The 16,416-nt window shown below is 37.3% G+C and overlaps 3 protein-coding genes across 4 annotated transcripts; all 3 read right to left on the reverse strand.

Annotated features, from left to right (window-relative positions):
• Window positions 1–362: 362 nt before the first annotated feature.
• LOC110426668 (ankyrin repeat-containing protein BDA1-like) lies at window positions 363–2,722 on the reverse strand. Its single transcript, XM_089784798.1, has 3 exons — window positions 2,611–2,722; window positions 1,762–2,282; window positions 363–1,187 (listed from the first exon to the last, which is right to left on the reverse strand). Exons 1-3 carry the CDS (start codon window positions 2,720–2,722, stop codon window positions 363–365), a joined length of 1,458 nt encoding a protein of 485 aa, XP_089640924.1.
• Window positions 2,723–4,446: 1,724 nt separating this feature from the next.
• Window positions 4,447–10,118, reverse strand: LOC110423259 (uncharacterized). The gene is made up of 4 exons (XM_021437430.2): window positions 9,462–10,118; window positions 8,780–9,270; window positions 5,478–6,096; window positions 4,447–5,390 (listed from the first exon to the last, which is right to left on the reverse strand). The coding sequence occupies exons 1-4, from the start codon at window positions 10,116–10,118 to the stop codon at window positions 4,608–4,610; spliced, it is 2,550 nt and encodes an 849-aa protein (XP_021293105.2). The 3' UTR covers window positions 4,447–4,607.
• Window positions 10,119–10,628: 510 nt separating this feature from the next.
• Window positions 10,629–15,087, reverse strand: LOC110428182 (ankyrin repeat-containing protein BDA1-like). 2 transcript variants are annotated; one of them, XM_089783689.1, is made up of 4 exons: window positions 14,528–15,087; window positions 14,249–14,436; window positions 11,803–14,024; window positions 10,629–11,637 (listed from the first exon to the last, which is right to left on the reverse strand). In XM_089783689.1, the coding sequence occupies exons 3-4, from the start codon at window positions 12,397–12,399 to the stop codon at window positions 10,906–10,908; spliced, it is 1,329 nt and encodes a 442-aa protein (XP_089639815.1). In that variant the 5' UTR covers window positions 12,400–14,024; window positions 14,249–14,436; window positions 14,528–15,087; the 3' UTR covers window positions 10,629–10,905. The 2 variants fall into 2 exon arrangements, with proteins under 2 accessions (XP_089639815.1, XP_021299603.1); XM_021443928.2 differs by having other exon boundaries at window positions 14,249–15,085.
• Window positions 15,088–16,416: the final 1,329 nt, after the last annotated feature.

Genomic DNA, 16,416 nt, shown 5'->3' on the forward strand with positions numbered 1-16,416 from the left:
TGTAGGACATGCCACTCCGCAAGTATGCGAAAGCCATAATTTAATACCACTGTGTTAGATATGTACGAAACTTGGGACGAATTGGATGCGATTGTTTGACTATCTCAATATTTGCAGCATCAAACAATGTACACACACTTTAGTTCTCCGGAGTCCTGCCATAAATTCCTAGTTTGAAAGAAAAATTGAATTACTCAAGCACAAAGTTATAGTTTATCAAATTGACCTTGCAACAGGAAAATACAATTGGAAAGCGAGAAATAAGTACTATTTTGTCTAATTAAAATGAAATGATATCTGATGAAAATAAAAAGATAATTTTAAATGTCATTGAAACCGGATTCTCTTTAAAACATCCAATATCATGCGGATGTAATATTTTTTGCACTTGAGTCGTTACTGGCATTCCTAGCACCACTCTCCTGAACTTCATCTGCCAGAGCTTCTTTAGGGCACTTGTTTGCGTCGTAGTTAAGTTGCTGAAGCTTCCGCTTTCCTAGTGAATGAATTAGGAGAATGGTATATAGAAACACGATGAACAAGGACAAGAATAGCAGATCAGGAACTGCAATATTCAACCTTGGTGATATGACATATAGCGATACAGCATAGCAGACTAACAAGTAAATTAGCATCAACATCATATTCCCCCCGATCAAGCCGTCTGAGAGGAGAAGGCCAAGAATACCGATTACGGAGCAAATGACAAAGGTGTTGAAAGTAGAGAAGACAATGAATGCTCCGTTATCCATGACACTCTTTCCTGCTTCATTTGATGGTGATTCTCCACTGGCACTGGCGTCTGTAACAGTGCTGTAAGTTCCATTGATCATAATAGTTGGGTTGGCAGTTTCCTTCCGAAAACTTCCAGGAGGACTAAATACAGCATGGAAAGTGGCTGCAACGATCACCCCAGCAACCACCAGCAATGCATTGCGCAGATCCTCTGCAATTTTCATTCTCTGACGTGTGATGTATACCGCTAGTCTTTCATCAAATGTTGTCTTTGACCTTAAGTATTTCGCAAGAGTTTTAGTACTTTTAGGCGATGGAGGTTTTGAAACCCGAGTCTTGCGTAGCAATTGACGTACTACTCTTCTATCCATTTTGGTTTGGTGTTGCAGGGTGCCCAAAGCTGTTTTCCCTTTAGAATTCCTGGCATTTATTTCATATAATAACTGGATTGCCTGCATAAACCATGGCCAAAACGACGCCAATTCATCAAAGTAGAAGTTGTTGGAGATGACAAGAAAAAAGAAAAAACAAATTCTTTGTTCTGTTATGACATCAAGTTAATGTTCAAAGCATTAAGAGTTAAAAGAACAGTAATGCCAAGAACAAAACAAAGTTAAGAAGCAGATAAGCTTTGTAAATATCGAGCTTCTTCATTAAGTGAAGAGAGAATACAACATTATATCTTACACGTTTGACTAACACATGTACTTAAACTGACAAGTGTTAAACATATACTAAGTTCAACATCACTACCTGAACAAAGCAACACTACATGAGCAGACTACCTTCTAGATTATATAACCAGCACAACAAAGCAAAAGATGATAAATTTCCAGCACTTAATTCAAAAAACAAACATGACTCAAGCTAGTTTTTATCTCAACTTTCTTCCCACTATTTGATCAGTGTGCCAAATTATCATACTAACATACAAGTCTTCATGACAGTTGTATGTATTCTTCTTATTAATTGATGTTTTAACGTTAGTTTGAAAATTAACATCTTGATAGAAGCATAAGAACTTGCCTCAATTTGCATATTAGATACTGCAATGTCCAATACAGTGTCGCCTTGCTTATCCCTCCAATTCAGAATGTCTGTCCTCCAACTGAAGGCATCTTCATGGCAGACTCTCTTAAGCCATCCCACCAAAACTTCGAGGGCCTCTAACATGTTGTTTTTAACAGCAATATGCAATACAGTCTCGCCCTGAACAGTCATATCTTCAATAGACTTTGGACAAGCCTCAAGAAAATCAGCCAAGAGATCGATGCTTCCATTGTGAGTTGCATAATGCAAAGGGGTCATGCCTCCTCTTCCTTTGACACGAACAAGATCACGATCAGCACGTAGTAGTAACAGCACCAACTCAGAATGCCCCTTCAACAAAGCAAGATGCATAGGGCTAAGCCCATCTTTGTTTAGTTTTCGGGCAAATGATGGCATCAAATTCATCACCTCCACTGCGAAACAGGTTTCCCCATCTGAAGCTGCTAAGTGCAGTGGAGTATCTTCAAACATTGTTTCATTAATTCGCTTTAAGAAACCTGCATCATTCTTGAACAACTCATACAAGGTATTAATTTTTTCTTCTTCAGAGGCCTCAATCAAGAAATTATCCATTTTATTGATAATTGAATTTTCTTAAGCATCAGATATATATAAACTTTTTGACATAAGAAATTTTGTTGTCTTTCCCGCTAGGCTACCCTTTCATTTTTAGTTAATTGCTAATGATCATAATAGGACAGATGAGGAAACTACTTAGTAGTTTAACACAAAGAAACCTCAATAAAAAATTGGGGTAATTGTCAAATTAAAGATTCTTCCATCTTCTCTCTCTAGCTGGCAAGAAGAACCTTGGAGAATACATACCTGGTACAGTCAATGCCTCTCGTAGGCAAGTTTCAAGGCCAATAATACAGATCACAGCGCAAAGGACCAAGCCGTTGTAAGTAGAGAAGACCGTGAATGCTCTGGCTACCATGACGCTCTTCCATGCATCATTTGATGGCGATCCTCCATTGGCACCGGTGTTTGTAATAGCGGTAGTGATGTATATTCTATTGATCATAAATATTCATAATAGATGGGTTGCCATTTTTTCCTTATGGGTCTCAAGAAACGAAGCTCTTGTCCTACGAGAATCGTGAATAATTACTTTATTTTATTTTTCACTCAACATGGATTTTTTAATCTGCATAGGCCTCACTTCGACACCAATTATATACTAATTCAATGGTAAGCAACAACATTATTGGATTTTTTAAAAAAATGTAATACTACGAAACAGGTATTATATCCTTTTATAGGTTAAAATAATAATTTTAAAAGTGATTTACTAATTGCTGACTAATTGATTAGTTAAGAGAGAGAATATGAAATAAAATTAAAAATAAAAGGTTGAGAAAGAAATTTGAAAAGAGGGATTATGGTAATGGTAACCAACAAAAGTAGAAAATATGTCAAGGGCAAATAGGCTGGTGGAATCTTCTTGATGCTTGCCAACATGAGGTGTTGACCCTACCAGGTTAGTATTCATATTTGTTTGCTCCGAGGTTCTTCTTGCCAACTAGAAAGAGTATATGGAAGAATCTTTTATTTAACTATTATCCCAGTTTTTTTTATTGGGGTCTCTTTGTTTTATGTACTACTAATTAGTTTCCTCATCTTTCCCGTTAGCAATAAACTAAAAATAAAAGGCTAGCGTAGCGGAAAAGACGACAAAATTTCTTATGTCAAAATGTTTATATACATATGATGCTTAAGAAAATTCAGTTATCAATAAAATGGATAATGTCTTTCACTCTCAAGAAGAAACAATTAACCTCCTCAAGAATGAGTTCAGGTTAATCAAAATGCATATCAACTTCTATGAGATATTATTTGTTTTAGTTCGTTGTACTTTAATCGGAATTCATACTAAATTTCTATCGATTTTATTCTGCATGGTATTGTTCGCTTTAACCTATTGATCTCACGATTTTATCCTATCAAAAATATTTTATAAATTGAAGATAGTATGAACTTTTATATGTCTAATATCACTTTAATATATAGTCGATGTGAGATTTATAACTCTCTCTTTAAAATTGTAACATCTTGTTTACGACGCAAACAAGTGTCCTAAAAAATTATAACAAATAAAGTTAGGAAAAATAGTGCTAGAACTACTAGCAACAAGGTAGGTGCACAAAATATTACATCCGCATGATATTAGATACTTTAAGGAGAATCCAACTTCAGTGACATTCAAATTATCATTTTCTTTTAGTTCTTTCAGCATATTAATACTTATAACGACACAGAGAGGTTATTAATAAATTTGAATATCATCATATTTCATGTCATTTTAGTTAGAAATAGCAGTAGTTCTCGCTTTCCAATTGTTTTGCCTGTTGCAAAGTTAACTTAATACCACATAATTTTGTGCTTGAGTAATTCAATTTTTTGCAAATTATGAATTAATAACTGGACTCTACAGAACTAAAGCGTGTGTTGAGTGTTTGATATTGAGATGGTCAAAATAGCATTCAATTTATCCCAATTTTTGTACATATCGACCACGGTGGTATTAAATTATGGGTCTCACATATTTGTGGAGCAGTATATCTCCTACATGCTCCCACCCAATGAACACACTTCAGAGTTCAGACTAGTTGCTATGACTAATAAAACATCATGAGAGAAAGAAACTAGCAATGAAAGCTAAACAAGACTCAGCGTCTGGCATCCGAACTCTTGTCAAGCTAAACGAGACTCCAAACCAAATAAGTAGTGTATCTATGTTATTTTTTTGGACAAAATCTTAAATTGATACCAAACTCAAATCAACTCTAACAAAATAACAAATACATATAGTTTCCTCTTCTTCATGTTCCAGGACCGGTAAGTATCTTGCTTCCTCTAATTGTATCCACCCGGCGTTTAAGCTTTTCATATTTACGATATGCTGCCAAAGGAATTGAATAGACCAGTACTGCAGATAAGTAAATAAAAGATATGTATAAAGCCCTCGCAACGATGAAAGCCGTGGAGTTTTGCCGGGTTGGAAAGGTACTATCCAGCGAAGAATAATAAGCACAAAGGAGAAGAGATGTAGATGTAGAAAGAGTTACGGAATATGGGAGCCCAATTATAACAACGAGAATTGTCCACACAGACAAATAAAAAGCACAACTGTTGAGAGTGAAAAAATAGAACAGATACTGAGGCCCCATGATTATCTGCCCCGCACGGTGCTGTCTTTGCCCCTGCCCAAGGCTCGTGTTGCTGTTGTTGCTTCCATTGTTTGCTGATGGATTGTAGTCATCTTGCCAGTACCCGCCAGGAGGGCTAAGTCCAGCCTGGTAGGTCGCTGTTGCAATCAGTATAGCAACTACAAGAACTACACTTCGGACATCACTAGGACTTTTTTGGGAATTAATACCAAAATATTTGTCCCGTTTTTCAATCAGAGTTAATTCCCTGCTCAAGTAATCTCCAAGAGTCACATCTGGGGGAAGATCAGATGCTTTTTTTGCTTTAGCACGGCGTAGAGTCTTACCAATCTCTATGTTCTGCAATGTTCCTTGAAGGTGGAATATATCCATAGCGGTCAAACCATTGAAGTTCTTGACATTCACATTGACATTCTTAACCAACAACTTCAGGACCTTCACAATCAAATAAAAGTTTTATCAGTTAACTATAGTTATATTGTGAAATCATTTGTAGCAAAAATGAGCATCTATAAAGCTTACCTCTGTCAGATTAGTAGAAGTGGCAATATGCAGGGCAGTGTTACCATCCTCATCCTTCCAGTTCAGAATGTCTTCTTTGTCGATTCGTCGAAGCCATCCCAGAAGGACTTTGAAAGCTCCAATTGAGCAGTTTTTCACAGCGATATGCACTGCAGTCTCACAGTGAATTGTGGTGTCCTCAACAGACGATGGACAAGCAGATAAAATTTCAGCTAATAGATCAGCATCGTCTGTTTGGGCTAAATAGTGTAAAGGTGTAATCATCCCCTTTGCTTTGACACGGATTAGCTGACTGTCAGTAGCGATTAGTCCTCTCACCATATATGTGCACTTATTCTGCAAAGCAAGATGAAAAGGACTAAGTCCCACGTGGTTTAGTTTCCAAGCAAGTGATGGCTTCAAGTTTGCAACTTCCATGGCAAAGTGGGGCTTCCCTGCCCTGGCAGCCACGTGCAAAGGAGTATCAACTATCGGTATCCGATCAATACGGTCCAGAAGATATGGATCCTGGGCAAGTCTAGTATACAATGCATCAACATCTCCATTCTCTGCGGCAATCTGCAACTGCTCATCCATTGTGCAGTGCGTGATGATGGGGCGAACTTTCACAAGAATGAAGCTGGCGATTATATTAGCAATGTTGACATCTACAACTACGAGTGTGCTTACCTTCTTATAACAAGAATTGGCAGCGCAGGTGGCGATATTTCATGCATTGCTTGTAGGCTAAGGCATAGAATGTCAGCAGAGTTCGGTCAAGAGACCAACAAAAATAAATATCCCAAACGACTACTGACTCATGTGAAATTGAAGGAGGTGAGCACCCATGACCCAACACTATGGATTTATTAGTATTATCCTAATATATTGACTAAAACTTTTTCCAGGAAATATCATTTTAAAACATCTTGGCGTGAAACTTGCAGTCACCATACGTCACTTAACCAAAAAAAAAAAAGAAAAAGTCATTTCCACTTTTTCATTTAGCAAATCATTCTCTCTCCGTATCCGCTTTTATTGAGAATTGAGATTAACACCAACTAATACAAAGGATATTTTTTATTATTATTTTAATGAATGCCGAGCAACTTCTAAGGCACAAGTACTGCTTATAAAAGTAGTTATCTTTACTTATTTTACTTTCATTTCAGAATGAAGCAGCTAATGTCATCTCCAAAATATTATATATGTAATGTTAGTAAAATTTGTTATTGACAAGAATGGTTATATTTATTTATTGTATTTTTAAGTTATCATTAAAAATATAATAACATCTATTGAATTTGTAAATATGAATTAGAATTGAAGAACTTCCATTGAAAAATATTTTTCTTAATTATACAATATTATTGAATAATTTATAGAGTAATATTTTAAAATTTTAGTTATTTATACTTTAAAAATATTTATATTTATATAAAATTATTATTAAAATTAAATAAAGAATATTGTAATGTATGTGATAATAAATATTAGTATTAGTGCTTGTTACATTACTCAAATGCATTTATAAACTCGTGGAATTTCCCATGCATTACTATGGGTAAACATGTTTTGTTTATGAAAAAGAAATTATGATACTAATATTAATAATATAAAAAATAATGAAAAATTAAAACATATTAAAACCCAGTTATTGCCAGATATATAAATAAGTACTAAAGAAGAAAACTTAACATTAACATAAGCAAGTAAGCAACCATTATAAACCTAAAAGGTCACCGAAGAGACAATTTTTGGGGGCTGGGCTGGAAGCATGAAGCCCGTGAGGAGGCTAACAAAAGAGGAGGAAGCCCAAGATGGGCTGAAAGTCGTAAGCATGACAGGAAATGAGCCCTAGAGAGGCCTAAACACCAGGCCAGCCAAACCCAACCACAGCAAGACCCAATAAAGACAAAAGAAAAAAAACATTCACCGACGATTCGCTTGCTTCGTCTTTAGTGGTCGCTGCCTCGCTGCGCTGAGTATAGCAGCCACCTTCCCTGCTGTGCGTAGTACCCCTGGTAGTATTCATCGGGAAAACGAAAACCCAACTACTGTGATTAATAGCACAGCCATCAACTTGAGTCCAACGTCAAAGAATATACGTTCAATTCTCATCGTGCAACAGCACAGTCCTTCATCTTACAACCTTTATGGTTGGTCTTCTTTCTCCCAGATGGATATTTTGGGTACAAGCTGTTTTATCTACTGTTATACCTGTTAGCATGCTTGTTTTACCTATTGAGACATGACCCCGAGCTCTTACATAGATTTGGCAGCATAAACCCAGAGAGACACCTACAATGCGCTATAATTCAGCGGTCAATTTTTCAGTGAATTGATAGGGTTAAAATGTACTATACGAATTGTTCATGTATTTCTCAAGATTTGAATGCAGTTTTTTTTTTTTATTTTGATGACTTGAGGTCAAACTTTTAATGCACAAAAGATCATGTATACAGTCCTTGATACATATTTACCTATTTTGCAAAATCTCAGAAAAATCAAGAACAGGGAAAGTTAATTTTCTAAAAGAAAAATAAGAAGAAGAAACTGAGAGAGAAAGAAGTAACTGCTCAAAAACACACATTTCTTATACTATTCTAAGCTTATAAACTCAGTTACAACAGATTAACTAAACCCACAAAAGTCTGATTTGGTAAAAGACTTGAAAGTTAACAAAGAGGCACAGCAATCGAAGCTAGCAACAGCTAATACAACAGACACTGGAAGAAGACTACTAAAAACGACAAACATTTAAGGGTTTCAGCTTATATGCATAAGCAACACATAAGCTGATCGTTTAGTTACACACTTTCAGTATCATCAAAAACGACTCCATGACTTGCCGTTTAACTAAACAAACAAACTAACAAAACATTCAAACATCTGATGAACCCGCAACTGTTCCTTAGCATCAAACCCAAATTTCAATCATTGTTCAACAACCTATTTAGATGACTGGAGACACATCAAGCTAAGAGATTAATCGCAAAGCCATTTATGTCCCACGTTGCACAATCATCCGAATCTACAGTTATGGATCTAGGTCAGCGCTAGTAGCACTATTGGCTTGACCTTCAGCTGCTTCAGTTTTTCTTTTTCTATATGAACAAGCAATGTTATTTGTATTGCTCTGAAGTTGCCGAAGTTTATTTTGTCCCCTTGAATAAGTAACAAAAGCAAGGAATACAAATACGTAGGCCAAAAGGAAAACTAGCAAATTATATATGACAAGTCCGTTTGGCAAGCTGCGTTGTATCCACAAAACATAGCAAAGTATCGAGACAGGCAGTAGCCGAATCAGGATCATCCCGAACAAGCCATCCGGAAGGAGAAGACCAATTACACCATTCACGATGCAAAAGGCCGTATTGTTGTACAATGAGGACAGCAAGAATACTGTCATTGCAGCCCTGTCTGAAAGGTGTGACTGTGATGGTACTGGTGTTGCTTCAGAATTGTTGTTGCCACTGTCCCCAACATCCCTCTGAAAACCACCAGGGTCATTGACAACAATTTGCAAGGTTGATGCTGTAATGAACCCGGCCACCACCAGCAATATATTGCGCACATCATCTGATATTTTCATCTTATGACGAGTGATGTAGACTGCTAACCTTTCATCAAAAGATAATTTTGACCTTAAATAACTTGCAAGAGTTGAAGCATTCTGCTCTGGATCAGTAGTACCACATTGAGTTCTAAGTACTCTGTTTCTTCCCAAGTTGGATTGGCGCCTTCGTAAGATGTCTGAGACTGTCAGACTATCAGATGTTTTAGCATTTATCTCGGCTAACAATTTAAGGACCTGCAAATCAGTCAAAAACACCAATTCCTCAGAGAAAATATTGAGTCTCTGGCTTAAGGGTTTTTAATTATTAGTTTAAATCTTGGTTTTCTACTTTTACTTGATTATTTATCTTTGTTGATTTACTAGTTTAATCTCTTGGACGGTTGCTTTAAGGTGAGAGGAAAGAATACATACAAAAGAGAACTTGCCTCAAGTTGCATATTATTAGATACTGCAATATCCAATATAGTATGGCCGTTCTCATCTTTCCAATTAGGAATGTTTATTTCCCAATTGAAAGCCTCTACATGGCAAACTCTTCGGAGCCATCGGACCAAAACTTCTAAAGCACCCAAGTTGTTGCTTTTAACAGCGATATGCAATGCAGTCTCGCCTTGAGCTGTCAAGTCTTCAATAGATTTTGGACAAGCAACAAGAAAATTTGCGAGGACATCATCATTTCCATGCTTCGTACATGCATAATGCAAAGAGGTCATGCCTCCCCTGCCTTTAACACGAACGAGATCACAATCTGCACGTAGAAACAAGAGCAACAACTTGGAATGCCCATTCAAAAGTGCAAGATGCATTGGGCTAAACCCAGATTTGTTCAACTTACGGCTAAACGATGGCATCAAATTAATCATTTCCATTGCAAAACAAGTCTGCCCATCAGAAGCTGCTATGTGCAGAGGCGTATGCACAAACATTATCTCCTCAACACGCCTTAAAAAATCGGCATCCTCCTCGATTAATTCATACAAAGCCGTTACATCACCAGCTTTTGAAGCCGCAGTTAATCGGTCACCCATTTTAAAGATTACTTGAGACTCATCAAGGTTTAGAACAAGAAGAGTGAGGACCATGTCCTCAAGTACACATCTTTATTTCCTTTCTCAAGCTCTTTCTTCCCTTTCCTTTTTCACAAGAGAGTTAACAATGTAATTTGAATTCAAATCTCCCATCAATACCGCTGCTGAATTTTGACTAACTAGCCAATGATCATGTCATAGCTGAGCTATTTACGTAGCTCAAGTCAGTGAAACAAAATTTTAAATGTATTTACATGCATACTTTGGCCTTTGCCAACACATGGGAAGTTTCCTCAACTTTGCTACAAGCTCTTTGTGATCTTATTCAACAGAAATTTAGGTGATAAACAAACATGAAAATCAATTTTCCAGTTAATTAATACAAACAATTGTTTGACGAAAACCTTGGCATAAATTTCTTAATTAAGACGTTTTCACCAACCCCCATATCGAAAAATAGTTCAAAAGCTTTAAGAGAGGTCAAGGAAGCTCTCATTATTAATTTCACTTTCAAAACTCAGTTGTTCTTTATTTACAATGTCCATCATTGAAAATTGGGATGAATTTACATGTTTTTGTGTGAAGTAATGAAACAAATGATAATTTACAATGTCAAATACCGTTTTATACGTAATATAATTTAATATAATGCAATACTTTAAGATTTGATAAATTGATCAGGGTTGTTGAAGTTGTATAGTATTTCATTTGGCTTTGAAATCGAGAGTGGGTTGGCTGATACCTGACTCAGTCAACAACTACAATACACTAGAAATACCTCTCAAATTTCTTGGTTCTTACAACATTCACATCATGCGGATATGTTCGTTTCTGGTTGGCACTAGTCTGTACCGTAGCAAAGTCGCCTAAGTTTTCGCTTTCCTCCCTCGTGCATCGCCAGGACGAAAACCACGGTCATGTACATGGAGGTCAAAAGCAAGGAATCAACCATTCTGACGACCCCATCATCTGGTGATATAATTTGTATTGACACATCGTAGCAGGATAACAAGACGAGAAGTAGGATCATCGAAATCGCCCCAAGAAAGCCATCTGGGAGGAGAAGACCAGTTAAACAGACTGCAGCATGGAGGACACCGCTGTTATACATCGAAAAATAAAGGAACGTCCCTGAGTCCATGACAACCGTCCCTGCAAGCGGTGGTCTCCCTGAAGCGGTGCTGTTCGTAACAGTAACAGTACTTGGGTTCTCGTTGTCACCCTGCCGAACACTACCAGGGGGACTGAATATGGCCGGGAAGGTCGCTGCGACAAGCAGCCCAACAACCACTAGCAACGCACTGCGTGCATCATCGGAGATCTTCAGCTTGTGACGAGTAATGAAAACCGCCAACTTTTCATCAAATGATGTCTTTGACCTTAAGTAATTTGTGAGAGTTTTACGAGATTCAGGTGATGAAGCCTTCAAAAGATCTCTATTTCTGCCGCAATATCGCATTTTCTTAGCCATCCTTCTCCAAAACAATTTGACTTTATGTTGGATTGTGCTCGAAGCTGTTAGACGCCGGCCCTTAGAATTCTGGGCATTTATTTCAGACAACAACTTAATGAACTGCATCATGAGTATAACAGCGCCAATTCATCAAAGGCAAGTCAGTTAAACCAACTCTAGATATGAGGTCAGATTAATTCAAAACAATCCAAATTAGACAAACCCAATTAATTACATGCTTAATAATAAACAAAAAAAAATATTTACTACTATAGGAAGATTTACCTCGAGTTGATTATTGGATGCTGCAATGTCCAATACCGTTTTGCCTTGATCATCCTTCCTGTTGGGGATCTTCACCCTCCATTTTAAGGCATCTTCATGACAGACTCTTTGAAGCCATCCTACCAAAACTGCAAGAGCTTCCAACATATTGTATTTAACAGCAATATGCAAAGCAGTTTCACCATGGACACTCAAATCTTCGATCGACTTGGGGCAAGCTACTAGAAAACTAGCCAAGAGATCGATGTTTCCATACTTGACAGCTAAATGCAAAGGAGTTAAGCCTCCCCTTCCTTTGACACGAACAAGATCACAATCAAGTTCTAGAAATGAGAGTACTAACTCCAAATTCCCATTTAGCATAGCAAGGTGCATGGGGCTAAGGCCAGACTTGTTTAGCTTCTGGGAAAACGATGGCATCAAGTTCATCATCTCCATCACGAAACTGGCATGCCCGGAGGAAGCTGCAATGTGTAAAGGCGTATCTACAAACACAATTTCATCGATGCGCCTTAAGACATGGGCGTCTTCCCGGATTAATTCATACAAGACATCTATATCTCCTTGTTGAGAGGCCTCAATCAAGCGATCATCCATATAGACAGACTTTTCTCCGTAGATTAATGAAGACTTCGGTGCAAATTCTTCATATATAGAGGACTTTAAATATACTTATGTGACTTTTATATTTGAGGAAACATAGAGGTAAACTTCTCCCTTTGTTAATAGAAATTCAGTAAACTAATAAAATAATGACCTACAGCAATGAAAGCAAGGGATCCATGCTAATCAATCAGGAGGAAGATTCCACCGAATAAGATATGGTAGCCGTTAACGTGCATCTTTGGTCAGTATTGGTATATTTTTCCCAATAATTTTCAAACAAACAGTCACAATATACATTTATATCTATGCACATAGACACACAATTGAAATGCCAAGTTCATTTATAAATTTTTAAACTTGTTATTAATCTTTGTAACGATCCTACAATTATTTTTCATGTTATACATAACAATAATTTAATTTATGTATATAATATATGTGGGTAAGAAACATATATAATTACAAAATTATGAACTTAAATATCAAAATCATTGTAGTTTGTCTTTGTAATTTAGAAAGCATTATGAAATAATGCCAGCTTGAAATAGAAAATGAATTCTTATTACATGCACACATATAGAGTTAAATATATCACACATGCAATTGTCTGGGTGTTGTTTGATAATCTGAAATATTGAATCTTAAAAAAATAAAATTTTAAAATTGTTACTATTGTATTGTTTATATACTCCTACCATATTGAGTCAACGCAAAATTATTGAAAGGTTACAATCCTAGCAGTAAAATCAAATTTACTGTTGACTTCACTTGCAGCCTCATGGTAGGGGTAAAATCTATTGACGAAATTGGGCACTCTGTTCACATCACCTTTATAAAGCATCACCCAGATTTCTTCCCAGAAAATCTACCCTCCATTTCAGCCTCTTATGCCGAAGAAGTGCCACCAAAGTGATCAAAATAATCATTCCTGTGAACAAGTAAGTTACATGCGCATATATAATACCAGCAACTGTGTTTGTCAAATTTTCCTGTGGCGGATAAGGGAAGTTGTTAGCCAATGAAGTCGAGTAAGCTAACAAGAAGAAACATGCAGAAACGTATAATGTGGTTGAGTAAGGAAGCCCCATTATGATTATAAGAATTGTGGAAACGGATGCATAAAAGGCTATACTATTAAGAGTGAAGAAGACAAAGATCGACGCTGGGGCCATGATCATGTCTCCTGCTCGATGTGGTCGCCCTTCTTTCCCCAGGTAGGTGGCAGAGAGGTTGTTGGTGTTGTTGGCTGGAGGATCGTAGTCATCTTGCCAATATCCACCAGGAGGGCTGAGACCAGATTGGTAAGTTGCTGTTGCAATCAATATGGCCACCACAAGTATTACATTTCCAATGTTGCCGCGGGATTTCCTTTGGTTTTGGCCTTTGAGTCGTAGGTGCTTGTCCCTTTTCTCAAGAAGCGATGGTTCCTGACTCAGGTAATCCGCAAGGGTTATAGTAAAGGTAGCAAGAGATGAAGCTCGCTTAGCTTTGGCATGGCGAAGAATATCCCCAACTTCATTCTGCTGTAATTCTTCTTGAAGGCAGATGTCCATAGCTGTCGAATCTTGGAGGTTCTTTGCATTCACATTGACATGTCTAATAATTGACTTCATGACCTTCATAAAGAGGCAAACGTAGTTTGACTAAATATTTAAAATTTTTAAATTTTCTAGACGAACTAACATGAATGATCCAAAGACTGCTTCAAAGTGAGGTGATAAGGCAGGGGAGCTCTGTATCTGGAGCTAAAAATAGTCTTGAGTTACTGATAAATGTTTAGCATGTTCCTTGATGAAATGCAATGCCAAATAGCATCTACTATGACTAGTAAATCACTGACCTTTGGTTGATTTGTGGAGGTTGCAATATGCAAGACAGTGTTACCATCCTCATCCTTCCAGTTTAGAATCTCTTCCTTGTTGACCCGCTGAAGCCAACCAACCAGGACTTTAACAGCTCTAGACTTGTGATTTTTCACAGCAACATGAACGGCAGTCTCACATCGAACGGTCAAATCCTCAATGGACCCTGGACAAACCGATAAAAATTCAGCCAAGAGATCGACTTGTTCTGTTCCAGCTACATAATGCAAAGGAGTAATCCTCTCCCTTCCTTTTACCCGAATTAGCTCGGGGTCAACCGTTATAAGCCCTCTTGCCGTGTGGATATACCCGTTTCGTAGTGCCAGATGCATAGGGCTAAGGCCAATATGGTTCAGCTTCAGTGCAAGCGAAGGCTTCAAGGTAGCAATTTCCAAAGCAAAATGAGTCCTCCCAAAGCTTGCAGCAACATGTAATGGAGTCTCGACAATTGGAATCTGATCAATTCGATCCAAAAGTTATGGATCCTGAGCGAGTAAGGCATACAGCGTGTCGACATCTCCATCCTCAGCAGCCTTCTTCAATCTCTTATCCATTTCTAACCTCACAAACGGCAATTTTAGCACAACTTGTGGCAATCTTGCAAACAATACGCAGAAGAACTCGTCGTGGACAACTTGAAGATGTTAAGAAATAGGCGTAGAAAACGTGAAAGAACCGTTCAACCTTTACCTATCCAACATTTTTCCTAGAAGAGTTTCGAAAAACTTTCTTGCACTAGCGCAGTTGCAGGCAATATTATGCTTGGATGCCAATAGAAAGTGAGGGATGGAGGTGGAGGCGTTGCTCTTCTTTTCTTTGCGGTCAATGATTAGGCTTGCTGTGTTTGACCGGAAGAAAAAAATGTCCACATTCATTGTCAAATACCAACGTGACCAAAATAATTGGAAAGGTTGTGTTTGGCCGACATCACTGTTGTTTGTTCAACCTTGACATACCCAACGTTTGTATTTGGATGCCATAGAAAGTGCGGGATGGAGACGTCGCTCTCCTTTTCTTTGTGGTCAATGACTCAATGACTGGGCAGGGTGCGTTTGGACTGGAAGAAAAAAAAAATGTTCACATCCATAGTCAAATACGAGCTCATTGGCACAAGAAGCAAGGCCAACATGTTCAGAAACTGCGGAAAGAACATCTTCTTTGCTTACTGTTAAAAACCATCTTTCTTGAGATGATGAAAAGTATTTCTCCTCACCAAAGCCAAGAATTCTTGTGCTTATATGAAAATGTCAAAAAGAGGGAACAGATTGACCTTCAGAAATCACGCAAAGATTTTTAATTGGCGTTGGCTGACAGTTACCAGCAACAGGTTGATTGAGTTGAAAATTTGACGATTGCTCTAGACTTTAGCCTGTAATTAATTCAAGAAAACAACCATGGTACCCCCAAGCAATACCAATATTGATGTCAGGATTGCTTCATACCAATGCAATCACTAAATAGGATGGAAAAAGGAATAGAACAGTGATGTCATGCCATGCCACTTACCAATGCCAAAACATGAATAACTGTCAGAAACGCTTCTATTTTGAACTATACTAGATGAATGAACAGGATTTGGTTTTAACAAGGAAGAGAAAATAGCACTAAAAACCATGTCTTACCAATTGGCTATTACTATAATTTATGTAGCAAACTTGGCTTCTTCTTTTTATTGTTCTTATAGCTTTTTCTAGTTGTCCAGTTAAAATTACACAGTTCTTTTATGGTTGGAGGGCCTTCGAATATGGACCTAAACTAATCATACACAGGGCTTGGTCTGTTTAACAAAGGTCAAATCAATCTTCTTCTTATAAAAAAAAGGATCGTTTCAAAATCATAACTCTTTGCTTTCAACTAATTAAAAATTCAAATTAATTATTTTATTTATTGGTTTTAAAAAAAATCACATGTGCATTACTCATGTGTAAAGAAAATCATGGACATTGATCCTGACCTAATTAAATTTTAAGGTGATAATTAAGGTCATTGTTTGTAGAAAAAACAAAAAGAGCTAGTGGATTGAGCAGGTTACTGGCCCATTTTCTCATTGTGGCTAGCAGTCCCAAACTGCAATTTCGATTCTATTTCTATATTTTAATCTATTTATTTAATTATTTGTTCTGCCCTTTTACATACCAACAAAGGC

This window comes from Theobroma umbraticum, unplaced genomic scaffold (genome assembly GCF_002168275.2).
Source record: "Theobroma umbraticum cultivar Fairchild unplaced genomic scaffold, ASM216827v3 scaffold_30.0, whole genome shotgun sequence".
Taxonomy (NCBI): Eukaryota; Viridiplantae; Streptophyta; class Magnoliopsida; order Malvales; family Malvaceae; genus Theobroma; species Theobroma umbraticum.